Source organism: Salmo trutta, chromosome 10 (assembly GCF_901001165.1).
Source record: "Salmo trutta chromosome 10, fSalTru1.1, whole genome shotgun sequence".
NCBI lineage: Eukaryota > Metazoa > Chordata > Actinopteri > Salmoniformes > Salmonidae > Salmo > Salmo trutta.
Genome location: NC_042966.1, coordinates 14,919,387 through 14,935,874, shown reverse-complemented (window position 1 = coordinate 14,935,874; position 16,488 = coordinate 14,919,387). Strand labels below are relative to the sequence as shown.

At 41.5% G+C, this 16,488-nt stretch overlaps 1 protein-coding gene across 35 annotated transcripts in view; it reads right to left on the bottom strand.

Annotated features, from left to right (window-relative positions):
* Nucleotides 1-16,488, bottom strand: part of LOC115201175 (neurexin-1a) — a 92,016-nt gene that overhangs the window by 18,589 nt on the left and 56,939 nt on the right. For all 35 annotated transcript variants that reach the window (XM_029764565.1, XM_029764580.1, XM_029764547.1 and 32 more), the window contains 2 exons: nucleotides 13,954-14,264; nucleotides 10,299-10,377 (listed from right to left, as the gene is read on the bottom strand). In XM_029764565.1, coding sequence (XP_029620425.1) covers nucleotides 10,299-10,377; nucleotides 13,954-14,264 — 390 coding nt within the window. The remainder of the gene's footprint in view (nucleotides 1-10,298; nucleotides 10,378-13,953; nucleotides 14,265-16,488) is intronic.

Genomic DNA, 16,488 nt, shown 5'->3' with positions numbered 1-16,488 from the left:
TCCAGTCTACTAGCTATACTGTTACTGTGTGAGGGTAGTAAATAATTCGCCAGTCTACTAGCCATACTGTTCGTGAGGGTAGAAAATGATTCTCCAGCCTACTGGCCATACGGTTAGTTTGAGAGGGTAGTAAATGTTTCTCCAGTCTACTAGCCATACTGTTAGTGTGTGAGGGTAGTACATGTTTCTCCAGTCTACTAGCCAAACTGTTAGTGCGTGAGGGTAGTGAATGTTTCTCCAGTCTACTAGCCATACTGTTAGTGTGTGAGGGTAGTAAATGTTTCCCCAGTCTACTAGCCATACTGTTAGTGTGTGAGGGTAGTAAATGTTTCTCCAGTCTACAGGCCATACTGTTTCTGTGTGAGGGTAGTACATGTTTCTCCAGTCTATTAGCCACACTGTTAGTGTGTGAGGGTAGTAAATGTTTCTCCAGTCTACTAGCCATACGGTTAGTTTCAGAAGGTAGTAAATGTTTCTCCAGTCTACTAGCCATACTGTTAGCGTGTGAGTGAAGTAAATGTGTCTCCAGTCCACTAGCCATACTGTTCGTGAGGGTAGAAAATGTTTCTCCAGCCTACTAGCCATACGGATAGTTTGAGAGGGTAGTAAATGTTTCTCCAGTCTACTAGCCATACTGTTAGTGTGTGAGGGTAGTGAATGTTTCTCCAGTCTACTAGCCATACTGTTTCTGTGTGAGGGTAGTACATGTTTCTCCAGTCTATTAGCCACACTGTTAGTGTGTGAGGGTAGTAAATGTTTCTCCAGTCTACTAGCCATACGGTTAGTTTGAGAAGGTAGTAAATGTTTCTCCAGTCTACTAGCCATACTGTTAGTGTGTGAGGGTAGTAAATGTTTCTGCAGTCTACTAGCCAAACTGTTAGTGTGTGAGGGTAGTACATGTTTCTCCAGTATACTAGCCATACTGTTAGTGTGTGAGGGAAGTAAATGTGTCTCCAGTCCACTAGCCATACTGTTCGTGAGGGTAGAAAATGTTTCTCCAGCCTACTAGCCATACGGATAGTTTGAGAGGGTAGTAAATGTTTCTCCAGTCTACTAGCCACACTGTTAGTGTGTGAGGGGAGTACATGTTTCTCCAGTCTACTAGCCATACAGTTCGTGTGTGATGTTTCTGTAGTCTAATAGCCATACTGTCACATCCTGACCAGTGAGAAGGATCATTTCGCCATAGTAGAATGGTCAGGGCGTGGAAGGGGGGTTGTTTTGTGTGTTTTGGGGTTGGTTAGTTTCTAGGGCAATTTGTTCTAGTTTTCTGTTTCTATGTTTCATTTTCCATGTGTGGCCGATTATGGTTTCCAATCAGAGGCAGGTGTCTTTCGTTGTCTCTGATTGGAAGCCATACTTAGGCAGCCTGTTTTTCTTTGGGTTTTGTGGGTGTTTATTTTCCGTTTAGTGATTGTACCTGACGAAACTGTTGAGCGTTTATTATTTTGTTGTTGAAGTGCATTCATTAAAATCCAAAGATGAGCACTATACACGCTGCGCCTTGGTCTAATCCTTTCGACGCTTGTAACACATACTGTTAGTGTGTGAGGGTGGTAAATGTTTCTATAGTCTACTAGACATACTATTAGTGTGTGAGGGTAGTAAATGATTCTATAGTCTACTAGACATACTATTAGTGTGTGAGGGTAGTAAATGTTTCTCCAGTCTACTAGCCATACTGTTAGTGTGTGAGGGTAGTAAATGTTTCTATAGTCTACTAGCCATACTGTTAGTGTGTGAGGGTAGTAAATGTTTCTCCAGTCTAGTAGCCATACTGTTAGTGTGTGAGGGTTGTAAATGTTTCTCCAGTCTACTAGCCATACTGTTAGTGTGTGAGGGTTGTAAATGTTTCTCCAGTCTAGTAGCCATACTGTTAGTGTGTGAGGGTAGTAAATGTTTCTCCAGTTTACTAGCCATACTGTTAGTGTGTGAGGGTAGTAAATGTTTCTCCAGTCTACTAGCCATACTGTTAGTGTGTGAGGGTAGTAAATGTTTCTCCAGTCTGCTAGCCATACTGTAGTGTTTTGGAGGGTACTAAATGATTCTCCAGTATACTATCCATACTGTTAGTGTGTGAGGTTAGAAAATGTTTCTCTAGTCCACTATCCATACTGTTAGTGTGTGAGTGTAGTAAATGATTCTCTAGTCTACTAGCCATACTGTTAGTGTTTGAGGTTAGTAAATGTTTCTCTAGTCTACTATCCATAATGTTAGTGTATGAGGATAGTAAACGTTTCTCCAGTCTACTAGCCATACTGTTAGTGTGTGAGGGTAGTAAATATTTCTCCAGTCTACTAACTATACTGTTCGTTTGTGAGGGTAGTAAATGTTTCTCCAGCCTATTAGCAGTACTGTGTGAGAGGGTAGTAAATGTTATTCCAGTCTACTAGCCATACTGTTAGTGTGTGAGGGTAGTAAATGTTTATCCAGTCTACCTGCCATTCTGTTAGTGTGTGATGGTAGTAAATGTTTCTATAGTCTACTAGCCATACTGTTAGTGTGTGAGGGTAGTAAATGTTTATCCAGTCTACCTGCCATACTATTAGTGTGTGAGGGTAGTAAATGTTTCTATAGTCTACTAGCCATACTGTTAGTGTGTGAGGGTAGTAAATGTTTCTCCAGTCTGCTAGCCATACTGTAGTGTGTAGGAGGGTAGTAAATCTTTCTCCAGTCTACTAGCCATACTGTTAGTGTGTGAGGGTAGTAAATGTTTCTCCAGTCTGCTAGCCATACTGTAGTGTGTAGGAGGGTAGTAAATGATTCTCCAGTCTACTAGCCATACTGTTAGTGTGTGAGGTTAGAAAATGTTTCTCTAGTCCACTATCCATACTGTTAGTGTGTGAAGGTAGTAAATGTTTCTCCAGTCTACTAGCCATACTGTAGTGTGTGAGTGTAGTAAATGATTCTCTAGTCCACTATCCATACTGTTAGTGTGTGAGGGTAGTAAATGTTTCTATAGTCTACTAGCCATACTGTTAGTGTGTGAGGGTAGTAAATGTTTCTCCAGTCTAGTAGCCATACTATTAGTGTGTGAGGGTAGTAAATGTTTCTCCAGTCTACTAGCCATACTGTTAGTGTGTGAGGGTAGTAAATGTTTCTCCAGTGTACTAGCCATACCGTTAGTGTGTGAGGGTAGTACATGTTTATCCAGTCTACTAGCCATACTGTTAGTGTGTGAGGGTAGTAAATGTTTCTCCAGTCTACTAGCCATACTGTTAGTGTGTGAGGGTAGTACATGTTTCTCCAGTCTACTAGCCATACTGTTAGTGTGTGAGGGTAGTAAATGTTTCTATAGTCTACTAGCCATACTGTTAGTGTGTGAGGGTAGTAAATGTTTCTCCAGTCTGCTAGCCATACTGTAGTGTGTAGGAGGGTAGTAAATCTTTCTCCAGTCTACTAGCCATACTGTTAGTGTGTGAGGGTAGTAAATGTTTCTCCAGTCTGCTAGCCATACTGTAGTGTGTAGGAGGGTTGTAAATGATTCTCCAGTCTACTAGCCATACTGTTAGTGTGTGAGGTTAGAAAATGTTTCTCTAGTCCACTATCCATACTGTTAGTGTGTGAAGGTAGTAAATGTTTCTCCAGTCTACTAGCCATACTGTAGTGTGTGAGTGTAGTAAATGATTCTCTAGTCCACTATCCATACTGTTAGTGTGTGAGGCTAGTAAATTATTCTCTAGTCTACTAGCCATACTGTTAGTGTGTGAGGTTAGTAAATGTTTCTCTAGTCTACTATCCATTATGATAGTATGTAAGTGAAGTAAATGTTTCTCCAGTCTACTAGCCATACTGTTAATGAGTGAGTGTAGTAAATGTTAATCCAGCCTACCTGCCATACTGTTATTGTGCGAGGGTAGGAAATATTTCTGTAGTCAACTAGCCATACTGTTAATGTGTGAGGGGAGTTAAAGTTTCTCCAGTCTACTATCCATACTGTTAGTGTTTAAGGGTAGTTAAAGTTTCTCCAGTCTACTATCCATACTGTTAGTGTGTGATGGTAGTAAATGTTTCTATAGTCTACTAGCCATACTGTTAGTGTGTGAGGGTAGTAAATGTTTATCCAGTCTACCTGCCATACTGTTAGTGTGTGAGGGTAGTAAATGTTTCTATAGTCTACTAGCCATACTATTAGTGTGTGAGGGTAGTAAATGTTTCTATAGTCTACTAGACATACTATTAGTGTGTGAGGGTAGTAAATGTTTCTATAGTCTACTAGCCATACTGTTAGTGTGTGTGGGTAGTAAATGTTTCTATAGTCTAGTAGCCATACTGTTAGTGTGTGAGGGTAGTAAATGTTTCTATAGTCTACTAGCCACACTGTTAGTGTGTGAGGGTAGTAAATGTTTCTCCAGTCTGCTAGCCATACTGTAGTGTGTAGGAGGGTAGTAAATGTTTCTCCAGTCTACTAGCCATACTGTTAGTGTGTGAGGGTAGTAAATGTTTCTCCAGTCTGCTAGCCATACTGTAGTGTTTTGGAGGGTACTAAATGATTCTCCAGTATACTATCCATACTGTTAGTGTTTGAGGTTAGTAAATGTTTCTCTAGTCTACTATCCATAATGTTAGTGTATGAGGATAGTAAACGTTTCTCCAGTCTACTAGCCATACTGTTAGTGTGTGAGGGTAGTAAATATTTCTCCAGTCTACTAACTATACTGTTAGTGTGTGAGGGTAGTAAATGTTTATCCAGTCTACCTGCCATACTGTTAGTGTGTGAGGGTAGTAAATGTTTCTATAGTCTACTAGCCATACTATTAGTGTGTGAGGGTAGTAAATGTTTCTATAGTCTACTAGACATACTATTAGTGTGTGAGGGTAGTAAATGTTTCTATAGTCTACTAGCCATACTGTTAGTGTGTGTGGGTAGTAAATGTTTCTATAGTCTAGTAGCCATACTGTTAGTGTGTGAGGGTAGTAAATGTTTCTATAGTCTACTAGCCACACTGTTAGTGTGTGAGGGTAGTAAATGTTTCTCCAGTCTGCTAGCCATACTGTAGTGTGTAGGAGGGTAGTAAATGTTTCTCCAGTCTACTAGCCATACTGTTAGTGTGTGAGGGTAGTAAATGTTTCTCCAGTCTGCTAGCCATACTGTAGTGTTTTGGAGGGTACTAAATGATTCTCCAGTATACTATCCATACTGTTAGTGTTTGAGGTTAGTAAATGTTTCTCTAGTCTACTATCCATAATGTTAGTGTATGAGGATAGTAAACGTTTCTCCAGTCTACTAGCCATACTGTTAGTGTGTGAGGGTAGTAAATATTTCTCCAGTCTACTAACTATACTGTTCGTTTGTGAGGGTAGTAAATGTTTCTCCAGCCTATTAGCAGTACTGTGTGAGAGGGTAGTAAATGTTATTCCAGTCTACTAGCCATACTGTTAGTGTGTGAGGGTAGTAAATGTTTATCCAGTCTACCTGCCATTCTGTTAGTGTGTGATGGTAGTAAATGTTTCTATAGTCTACTAGCCATACTGTTAGTGTGTGAGGGTAGTAAATGTTTATCCAGTCTACCTGCCATACTATTAGTGTGTGAGGGTAGTAAATGTTTCTATAGTCTACTAGCCATACTGTTAGTGTGTGAGGGTAGTAAATGTTTCTCCAGTCTGCTAGCCATACTGTAGTGTGTAGGAGGGTAGTAAATCTTTCTCCAGTCTACTAGCCATACTGTTAGTGTGTGAGGGTAGTAAATGTTTCTCCAGTCTGCTAGCCATACTGTAGTGTGTAGGAGGGTAGTAAATGATTCTCCAGTCTACTAGCCATACTGTTAGTGTGTGAGGTTAGAAAATGTTTCTCTAGTCCACTATCCATACTGTTAGTGTGTGAAGGTAGTAAATGTTTCTCCAGTCTACTAGCCATACTGTAGTGTGTGAGTGTAGTAAATGATTCTCTAGTCCACTATCCATACTGTTAGTGTGTGAGGGTAGTAAATGTTTCTATAGTCTACTAGCCATACTGTTAGTGTGTGAGGGTAGTAAATGTTTCTCCAGTCTAGTAGCCATACTATTAGTGTGTGAGGGTAGTAAATGTTTCTCCAGTCTACTAGCCATACTGTTAGTGTGTGAGGGTAGTAAATGTTTCTCCAGTGTACTAGCCATACCGTTAGTGTGTGAGGGTAGTACATGTTTATCCAGTCTACTAGCCATACTGTTAGTGTGTGAGGGTAGTAAATGTTTCTCCAGTCTACTAGCCATACTGTTAGTGTGTGAGGGTAGTACATGTTTCTCCAGTCTACTAGCCATACTGTTAGTGTGTGAGGGTAGTAAACATTTCTCTAGTCTACTAGCCATACTGTTAGTGTGTGAGGGTAGTAAATGTTTCTCCAGTGTACTAGCCATACTGTTAGTGTGTGAGGGTAGTACATGTTTATCCAGTCTACTAGCCATACTGTTAGTGTGTGAGGGTAGTAAATGTTTCTCCAGTCTACTAGCCATACTGTTAGTGTGTGAGGGTAGTAAATGTTTCTCCAGTCTGCTAGCCATACTGTAGTGTGTAGGAGGGTAGTAAATGATTCTCCAGTCTACTAGCCATACTGTTAGTGTGTGAGTGTAGTAAATTATTCTCTAGTCTACTAGCCATACTGTTAGTGTTTGAGGTTAGTAAATGTTTCTCTAGTCTACTGTCCATAATGTTAGTGTATGAGGATAGTAAACGTTTCTCCAGTCTACTAGCCATACTGTTAGTGTGTGAAGGTAGTACATGTTTCTCCAGTCTACTAGCCATACTGTTAGTGTGTGAAGGTAGTACATGTTTCTCCAGTCTACTAGCCATAATGTTAGTGTGTGAGGGTAGTAAATATTTCTCCAGTCTACTAACTATTCTGTTCGTTTGTGAGGGTAGTAAATGTTTCTCCAGCCTATTAGCCGTACTGTGTGAGAGGGTAGTAAATGTTATTCCAGTCTACTAGCCATACTGTTAGTGTGTGAGGGTAGTAAATGTTTATCCAGTCTACCTGCCATACTGTTAGTGTGTGAGGGTAGTAAATGTTTCTATAGTCTACTAGACATACTATTAGTGTGTGAGGGTAGTAAATGTTTCTATAGTCTGCTAGCCATACTGTTAGTGTGTGAGGGTAGTAAATGTTTCTATAGTCTACTAGCCATACTGTTAGTGTGTGAGGGTAGTAAATGTTTCTCCAGTCTGCTAGCCATACTGTAGTGTGTAGGAGGGTAGTACATTTTTCTCCAGTCTACTAGCCATACTGTTAGTGTGTGAGGGTAGTAAATGTTTCTCCAGTCTGCTAGCCATACTGTAGTGTGTAGGAGGGTAGTAAATGTTTCTCCAGTCTACTAGCCATACTGTTAGTGTGTGAGGGTAGTAAATGTTTCTCCAGTCTGCTAGCCATACTGTAGTGTGTAGGAGGGTAGTAAATGATTCTCCAGTCTACTATCCATACTGTTAGTGTGTGAAGGTAGTACATGTTTCTCCAGTCTACTAGCCATACTGTTAGTGTGTAGGTGGGTAGTAAATGTTTCTCCAGTCTAGTAGCCATACTATTAGTGTGTTAGGGTAGTAAATGTTTCTCCTGTCTACTAGCCATACTGTTAGTGTGTGAGGGTAGTAAATGTTTCTCCAGTCTACCTGCCATACTGTTAGTGTGTGAGGGTAGTACATGTTTCTCCAGTCTACTAGCCATACTGTTAGTGTGTGAGGGTAGTAAATGTTTCTCCAGTGTACTAGCCATACTGTTAGTGTGTGAGGGTAGTACATGTTTATCCAGTCTACTAGCCATACTGTTAGTGTGTGAGGGTAGTAAATGTTTCTCCAGTCTACTAGCCATACTGTTAGTGTGTGAGGGTAGTACATGTTTATCCAGTCTACTAGCCATACTGTTAGTGTGTGAGGGTAGTACATGTTTATCCAGCCTACTAGCCATACTGTTAGTGTGTGAGGGTAGTAAATGTTTCTCCAGTCTGCTAGCCATACTGTAGTGTGTAGGAGGGTAGTAAATGATTCTCCAGTCTACTAGCCATACTGTTAGTGTGTGAGGTTAGAAAATGTTTCTCTAGTCCACTATCCATACTGTTAGTGTGTGAAGGTAGGAAATGTTTCTCCAGTCTACTAGCCATACTATTAGTGTGTGAGGGTAGTAAATGTTTCTCCAGTCTACTAGCCATACTGTTAGTGTGTGAGGGTAGTAAACATTTCTCTAGTCTACTAGCCATACTGTTAGTGTGTGAGGGTAGTACATGTTTATCCAGTCTACTAGCCATACTGTTAGTGTGTGAGGGTAGTAAATGTTTCTCCAGTCTACTAGCCATACTGTTAGTGTGTGAGGGTAGTACATGTTTATCCAGTCTACTAGCCATACTGTTAGTGTGTGAGGGTAGTAAACATTTCTCTAGTCTACTAGCCATACTGTTAGTGTGTGAGGGTAGTAAATGTTTCTCTAGTCTACTAGCCATACTGTTAGTGTGTGAGGGTAGTACATGTTTATCCAGTCTACTAGCCATACTGTTAGTGTGTGAAGGTAGTACATGTTTCTCCAGTTTACTAGCCATACTGTTAGTGTGTAGGTGGGTAGTAAATGTTTCTCCAGTCTAGTAGCCATACTATTAGTGTGTTAGGGTAGTAAATGTTTCTCCAGTCTACTAGCCATACTGTTAGTGTGTGAGGGTAGTAAATGTTTCTCCAGTCTACCTGCCATACTGTTAGTGTGTGAGGGTAGTACATGTTTCTCCAGTCTACTAGCCATACTGTTAGTGTGTGAGGGTAGTAAATGTTTATCCAGTCTACTAGCCATACTGTTAGTGTGTGAGGGTAGTAAATGTTTCTCCAGTCTACTAGCCATACTGTTAGTGTGTGAGGGTAGTACATGTTTATCCAGTCTACTAGCCATACTGTTAGTGTGTGAGGGTAGTACATGTTTATCCAGCCTACTAGCCATACTGTTAGTGTGTGAGGGTAGTAAATGTTTCTCCAGTCTGCTAGCCATACTGTAGTGTGTAGGAGGGTAGTAAATTATTCTCCAGTCTACTAGCCATACTGTTAGTGTGTGAGGTTAGAAAATGTTTCTCTAGTCCACTATCCATACTGTTAGTGTGTGAAGGTAGGAAATGTTTCTCCAGTCTACTAGCCATACTATTAGTGTGTGAGGGTAGTAAATGTTTCTCCAGTCTACTAGCCATACTGTTAGTGTGTGAGGGTAGTAAACATTTCTCTAGTCTACTAGCCATACTGTTAGTGTGTGAGGGTAGTACATGTTTATCCAGTCTACTAGCCATACTGTTAGTGTGTGAGGGTAGTAAATGTTTCTCCAGTCTACTAGCCATACTGTTAGTGTGTGAGGGTAGTACATGTTTATCCAGTCTACTAGCCATACTGTTAGTGTGTGAGGGTAGTAAACATTTCTCTAGTCTACTAGCCATACTGTTAGTGTGTGAGGGTAGTAAATGTTTCTCTAGTCTACTAGCCATACTGTTAGTGTGTGAGGGTAGTACATGTTTATCCAGTCTACTAGCCATACTGTTAGTGTGTGAGGGTAGTACATGTTTATCCAGTCTACTAGCCATACTGTTAGTGTGTGAGGGTAGTACATGTTTATCCAGTCTACTAGCCATACTGTTAGTGTGTGAGGGTAGTAAATGTTTCTCCAGTCTACTAGCCATACTGTTAGTGTGTGAGGGTAGTACATGTTTATCCAGTCTACTAGCCATACTATTAGTGTGTGAGGGTAATAAATGTTTCTCCAGTCTACTAGCCATACTGTTAGTGTTAGAGGGTAGTAAATGATTCTCTAGTCCACTATCCATACTGTTAGTGTGTGAGGGTAGTAAATGTTTCTCCAGTCTAGTAGCCATACTATTAGTGTGTGAGGGTAGTAAATGTTTCTCCAGTCTACTAGCCATACTGTTAGTGTGTGAGGGTAGTAAATGTTTCTCCAGTCTACTAGCCATACTGTTAGTGTGTGAGGGTAGTAAACATTTCTCTGTCTACTAGCCATACTGTTAGTGTGTGAGGGTAGTAAATGTTTCTCCAGTGTACTAGCCATACAGTTAGTGTGTGAGGGTAGAAAACGTTTATCTAGTCTACTAGCCATGCTGTTAGTGTGTGAGGGTAGAAAACGTTTATCTAGTCTACTAGCCATACTGTTAGTGTGTGAGGGTAGAAAACGTTTATCTAGTCTACTAGCCATACTGTTAGTGTGTGAGGGTAGTAAATGATTCTCTAGTCTACTAGCCATACTGTTAGTGTTTGAGGTTAGTAAATGTTTCTCCAGTCTACTAGCCATACTGTTAGAGTGTGAGGGTAGTAGTGTGGTAGCATAGTAGTAGTATGTACTGTATATGGTATATATTACCAGAGCTGGGGTCACATGGGTCAATGTCCTCGTCATCACTGGGACACTCAGCTGATGCCACCAGCAGGTCGTCTGTCGACTGGAGAGAGACAATATATCATTAAACACACGCTATTGTTTTTTATAATACTTATGGATCCCTTGAGCCTTTCATGTACGTGTTATAGACATGTGAAGTATTTTCTCCTCTCATTCTGCAAACAGAACACAAAACTCTCAACTTGAAGTCAAACACATTTTTGATTTTCAGAAATCTATATGTTTTTTTCCCCCTGAGTCCTGGCAACTTCCAAACTGCCAAATTGTGAAGAGAGAGGCGGAGAAAAAGCGAGAGAACAGAAGTGAGATAGAGAGAAGAGGAGGAGAGAGGTGTTGGTTACGAGCTGGGATCTAATCATATCCTCCTCCTCCTCTCTCCTTCTCTGGCTCTCCCCTTCCTCCTTTTCCCTATCTTCTCCCACATTCCTTCCCACTTTCTTCCTCCCCTCTCTCCTTCCTCTTCCCTCTATGTATAGTGGTCCACCGATGTGCTGATTGCTGATCTCTGAGGACTATAATAAAGTAACTAACCAACAGTGTATAGTACAGTGCAGTAACTATGAACCCTTCATGTCCATGCCCTGCTCGCTGAGCAACACAAGTTGGGAAGATGCTCCTTTGGCCAACCCCCCTCCTTCCTCACTCTCTCTCAGCCGAACAATGCCTCTCCACTTCCTCTCCTCCTCCACCCTTTCTCTCTTTGGCAGCGCCCTCTCTCTTCTCCTACTCTCCCGCCTGTTGCCATGGCAACTCTAAGTTCAGGCCGTTAAAAACGAAGGGCGTGTTTCACTGAGAGACCTGAAACACTGGCACTCACCACCAGACAGAAAGAGAGAGATTATCAGGGTGTTAATCTGGACTCCGTATATGACAGAAGACTAGCGTTCTGTGTTCTTTCCAAGAGAGAGAGAGAGTGAGAGAGAGAGAGAGAGAGAGAGGTTGGGAGAGAGAGAGGTAGGGAGAGAGAGAGAGTTAGGGAGAGAGAGAGGTAGGTAGAGAGAGAGGTAGGGAGAGAGAGAGAGAAAAAGAAAGAGCTGTCTTGGGAGAAAGACAGATGGAAGAAGAGAAAGAGATGAAGGAAGAGAGTCATAGAGGGAGAGAGGGACAAAGGGTAGGACAAGGAAAAGCACGAGGAGAGAAGAAAGGAGACATCAAAGTGTTGCAGCTTAAGTTAACATCATGCTAATCGAATGTGCATATTCATGAGTTTGTTAAACATCGCCTGCTTCGACTTTACAGCTGAGAAATGTGTGTGTGCATAAGCGTGTGTGTTTGTGTGGGAGCGAGAGTGTGAGTGCGTGTTTTAAACCCACACTGAGAGTCCGCGGTGTATTAAAACGGGAGAGTGATGCATTGCAGTAGTCATAACTAACCTCAGTATGGGGAATGGAGAGAACAGCAGAACCAAATCTAGAACAGGTCTAGAACCCAACATAGAACGGGACTAGAACCCACAAACACCCTCACAAAAAATCTATGCAAATACATTTAGAGTAATGCATCCCAAGATAACAGAAATGCAGCACTATAGAAGTCTAGTAAAAGGCACTATAGAAGCTAACCTCACATTAATGGCTACATCAGCCAGGTACTTCTTGCAACGATGTGATAGATTTCACTTTTGCTAATTGGACAATCAAAAATCCCGGGAGAAAAGTAAACATTACGCTGTCTGCTTATAGGGTGCCCATGATCTCAATTGCCTGAGCGTGATTGGTCAAGAGCAACTGTAAGCAGATGTGTATCTTCAGATGAATGCCTTTTCGACACCTTTAACTGTAACCCCTCCAAATTGTATTCCAGGCTGATTCTAATGACTCCAACTCATTCTAGACTCCAAACGGAGTCAGCTGACCACTACTCACATGTCAATCAAACTACAGACCTGCCAATCAAACCACAGCCTTTTAAGTTGCCAATTAAAAGTGAGCCAAGTCTGTTCCACTGATGCACACACACTCCTGAACAATGCATGCCAACCTCTTCCTATAGCCTCATCTCTTTTTCTCTCCGTCTTCCGTCTCTCCTCTACAGCCTTATCTCTCCTTCTCTTTGTCTAGCAGCGATGCATGCCACCTTCCAGCACAGATGAAGAAAGGTAGAGAGCGAGAGATAAAGAAAGAGGGGAAGAGAAAATCGAAAAGGAAAAAGACAGATAACGAAAGAAAGCGGGAGAGACAAGGGAGAGATGGAGAGATGAAGGCGAAAGATGGTATCATGCTGAAGGAGTAAAATCAGTACCTGAGCAGCCGAACAATGCCAGCGAGCGTCCATGCCTGCCTGACTGCCTAGCTCACACATAACACACACACACACTCACACACACACGGTGTACACACACTGCTCTACTGCTTCCGCTGTGCAGCCATTGTTCTACTTCAACACACACACACACACACTGTTGGCTACAGCTCTGTCAGCACGGAGAGAAGAGGAGAGAAGAGGAGCTATTCTGCATATGTACTGATACACTAACTACCTATCACTGCTGAGAGAGAGAGAGAGAGAGCGAGAGAGAGAGAGAGAGATAGATAGAGGGAGGAGACAGATTGCTACAGTTGCTTCTACCCATATAACACACATGGACACACACACGGACACACGCACGCACACACACAAAAACACACACACACACCGATAACATCCAAACTAAACTGAGCAAAGTGAGTCAGAGCAGACTGTAGCAAAACACAGAGCCCTGAAGCACACACACTCTTTTACATTATTAATAACTCTGACTTCCTAGGAGAGAGTCTCACTAAACTCAGGGCAGCAGGAAGAAACACATCAAACACACTCAAACTCACACACACGCGCACACACACACACACGTCACACGTACACAAAATCGATTACTTGATCTGATCCACCATTAAGTTGTTTCACTGCTCCTCCCTCTGCTGCAGCCGACTGTAACTAAGTACAGCCTACATGTTACCTCTATGTTTGTGTGTGTCCATGAACACTTGTTGAATACAGCTTGGTTGCTAGGTAACCCCAGCAGCAGATCAGTGTTTCTTATTAAACACATACTCACTGCAACACACACACACACACACACACGCATGCACACACACACTGCAGCATATCGAGCATACATTCTGTCTGACCTAGTTCCCATCTTGGGATACTGACTCATTTGCAATGCTCTCTGCAAACCAGTTACACCACCAACTACACACACACACGTCTGAGGTGTAAAAAGGAACACTGTGTCTCACTCCATCACTCAAACCCTCCATCCATCTAGATCTATTATTGATGCCTGAGGCTCTGCTCACAGCTCTGCATTCCATTATTTATGTCTGAGGTATACACAAAGGAGGTATACACTATGGAGCACGAGAGAGTGAGAGAGAGAGAGAGAGAGAGAGAGAGAATACCTAAGAGGGTTCACTATCTCCATGGCAACTCGCATCATTGGAAATTATTATTTTTCAGAGTGCGACAGACTATTTCATAACCCAGAATCCCTCTCAATCACAAACAAAGAGAGCCTGTTCACCATAACCTCCTGACTGGTGATAGCAGATACAGTTTATAGTATCTATATCTGTGAGGTTATGAATTGCTTAATTAGCCTTTTTATGCCTTAGTGTCATAGTTAGTTTCCTACCTGCTGCGTAGTTCCTCCTCCTTGTTTCCTGTTTGTGGCGGTTGTCGTGGTGATATCGCCAGCATTGGCAGCGGGGTCTGATCGGTTTGCCCCGGCGGCAGCGCTGGATTGGGGCGTGATGGAGGAGGGCATGTCCCCAACCAATCGCGTGCTGCCCTCGAGGCGGATGTGGGCGTGTCCTTCGGCGGCCATGTTGAGTATCTTCAGTCCGTTGTAGTAGAGACCGGCCATCTGACCCTGGAACTGACCTGCTTCCTTTCCTCTTCCCACCGTCACCGTCGTCTGGCTGTTGAAGATGGTCAGCTGGCGGCCTGGACACACACACACACACACACACACACAAACACACAGACACACACACGCATACATATGAGTCGTCGGTGTGACGATAATATACACTTTAATCGTAATGTTAGCTTGTTGTAAGTATGATGTGGGACACGACCAAAGGCTGAGATGTACTGTGGAATGGCGGGCTGGAGGAAGAGAGGAGGATGAAAAGAAGACGATGAAGGTGGATGAAAGGAAGAGTAGGATGAAGAGAGAGGACATGAGATAGCTGAGAGATGGTTGCTCTTGGAGACGCATCAGGAGCAAGTCATCATGTTGATCGGACATATCGATTGTTTTCCCTCAAATATGGTTATTACAGCCTTATGAAGCCCTAAGAAGCTGAATGAAGCATTATAAAGCCATATGAAGCTCTATGAAGCATGCACAGGTCATAGCTCTGTCTCTGGTCACTGTTAAAGGGACTTCAGGTATTTAAAGGAGCTCTGCTGAAGTTGAAGAGGTTAATAAAAAGAAACAGTGCATTTAACATCTCTCAAGTCTTACAAGTAATATCTGATTATGAACTTTACTTTGACTATATGATGTTCAACATTGATATGTGGTATCATTTTAGAATAACTCCACGTAATAAAGCATTTATAACGGATTAGTAAATAGTCTATTCATCATTTATTAATCATTACTCCCACATTTGTACATTTCAGTAACCTAGTTATTCACACATTTCTAAACAACTTTTAAAGTATTTAATAATGATTCATAAGATCACTCAGAAGATGTGTAATATATGTTCTTATGAAGCATTTACTAATCATTAGTTAACTCTTTGCATGGCCTCGTCTTAAGTGTGGGCTGTTTATACTTTATAGATACTTCATAAACATTTTGAGTGACCGGTGTAATTTCGCACAAAACGATGGACATGCCATTGGTAGACATTCCAGCAGCGCCTGATGTTCCTTAAAGGTCTCAAAATGCCCCCTATGACATATCTGTGGTTAAACAACCAGCACTAAATAAAGAGGATGTTCAAGAAAATATATTGAACATTTTATTCCAAAAGTCACACAATTGTAATGTGTAACCTCAGACACACCCTATGTTGAGTAAAATAAAATAAAAAAAATCCAGAAAATGGTCAAATAAGCATTTCTTGGCAGTGATTTTTCTACTAAAACAAAAGTGTGGATTGCAGTCACTCCTTAGAGCAGTGTAATCTTAGAATTTGGTCAGCTGTGTGGGTCCATACATGTTAGAAATCGACAAACTCGCAAAAGGAAACCCTCAGCCAAAGGCCCACCCTCTAATTTCCCCACATGCATGAAGCAGTCAAAGTTTAAGCACCGCTTTCACCCAATCCTGGTACGGCCAAATAACCAGTGACGAAAACCCAAACACCAGAATTACCGCTGCTTGTTATCCTACACGTTCCATGCCGTCGCAATAGATTCCGGTTTACGCGCAGAATGATTCCATGAAAGATGAAGAGCAGTCCATAGACTGCTTACGAGGTAAGGAAACAAATATCTGAATACATTATTGTGCTGAACTATTCAATTACATTTAAAGAGTTACTACCTTTAAAAGCCCAGTAAAGGTGCAGCCAAACAAAGCCATGTGTGAACATAGTCTGTGGTAAAAGACTGAAGCACTGGAAGCATTTAAAGGTCCAATGCAGGCATTTTGTATCTCAATACAGCCTAAAATCATTTCTGGGTAACAATGTACCCTACTGTTCTGTTTTCCCCTCCCCACTCAAACCACTCCCAGACAGTCGTAGCTACACTCTTGTTTGAGAAATTGCTCTTTGCTGAAAAGCTATTATTGTTTATTTTTGACCATTTTAATAGTAAACAATCACAGTAAGGTACTTAGTTGTTAACCAGAAATGATTTTATATTGAGATAAAATTGACTGCATTGGACCTTTAAGGAACATCAGGTACTGTTGGAATGTCTACCAATGGCATGTCCATCTTTTTGTGAGAAATTACACTGGTCACTCAAAACATTTAGAAACTATTTATAAAGTACAAATATTCTACACTTTCATCAGGCCACGCAACAAGACTTAACGAATGGTTTATAAGGACCTATATTAAACATCTTATGAATGGAATAATGATTCATAAATTATGAATAAACTATTTACTAAGCCGTTATAAATGCTTTATTACGAGGAGTTATTCTAAAGTGAAACCTTTAAATGTTTACAATTGGAGAAACAGCATTATGACAGAAT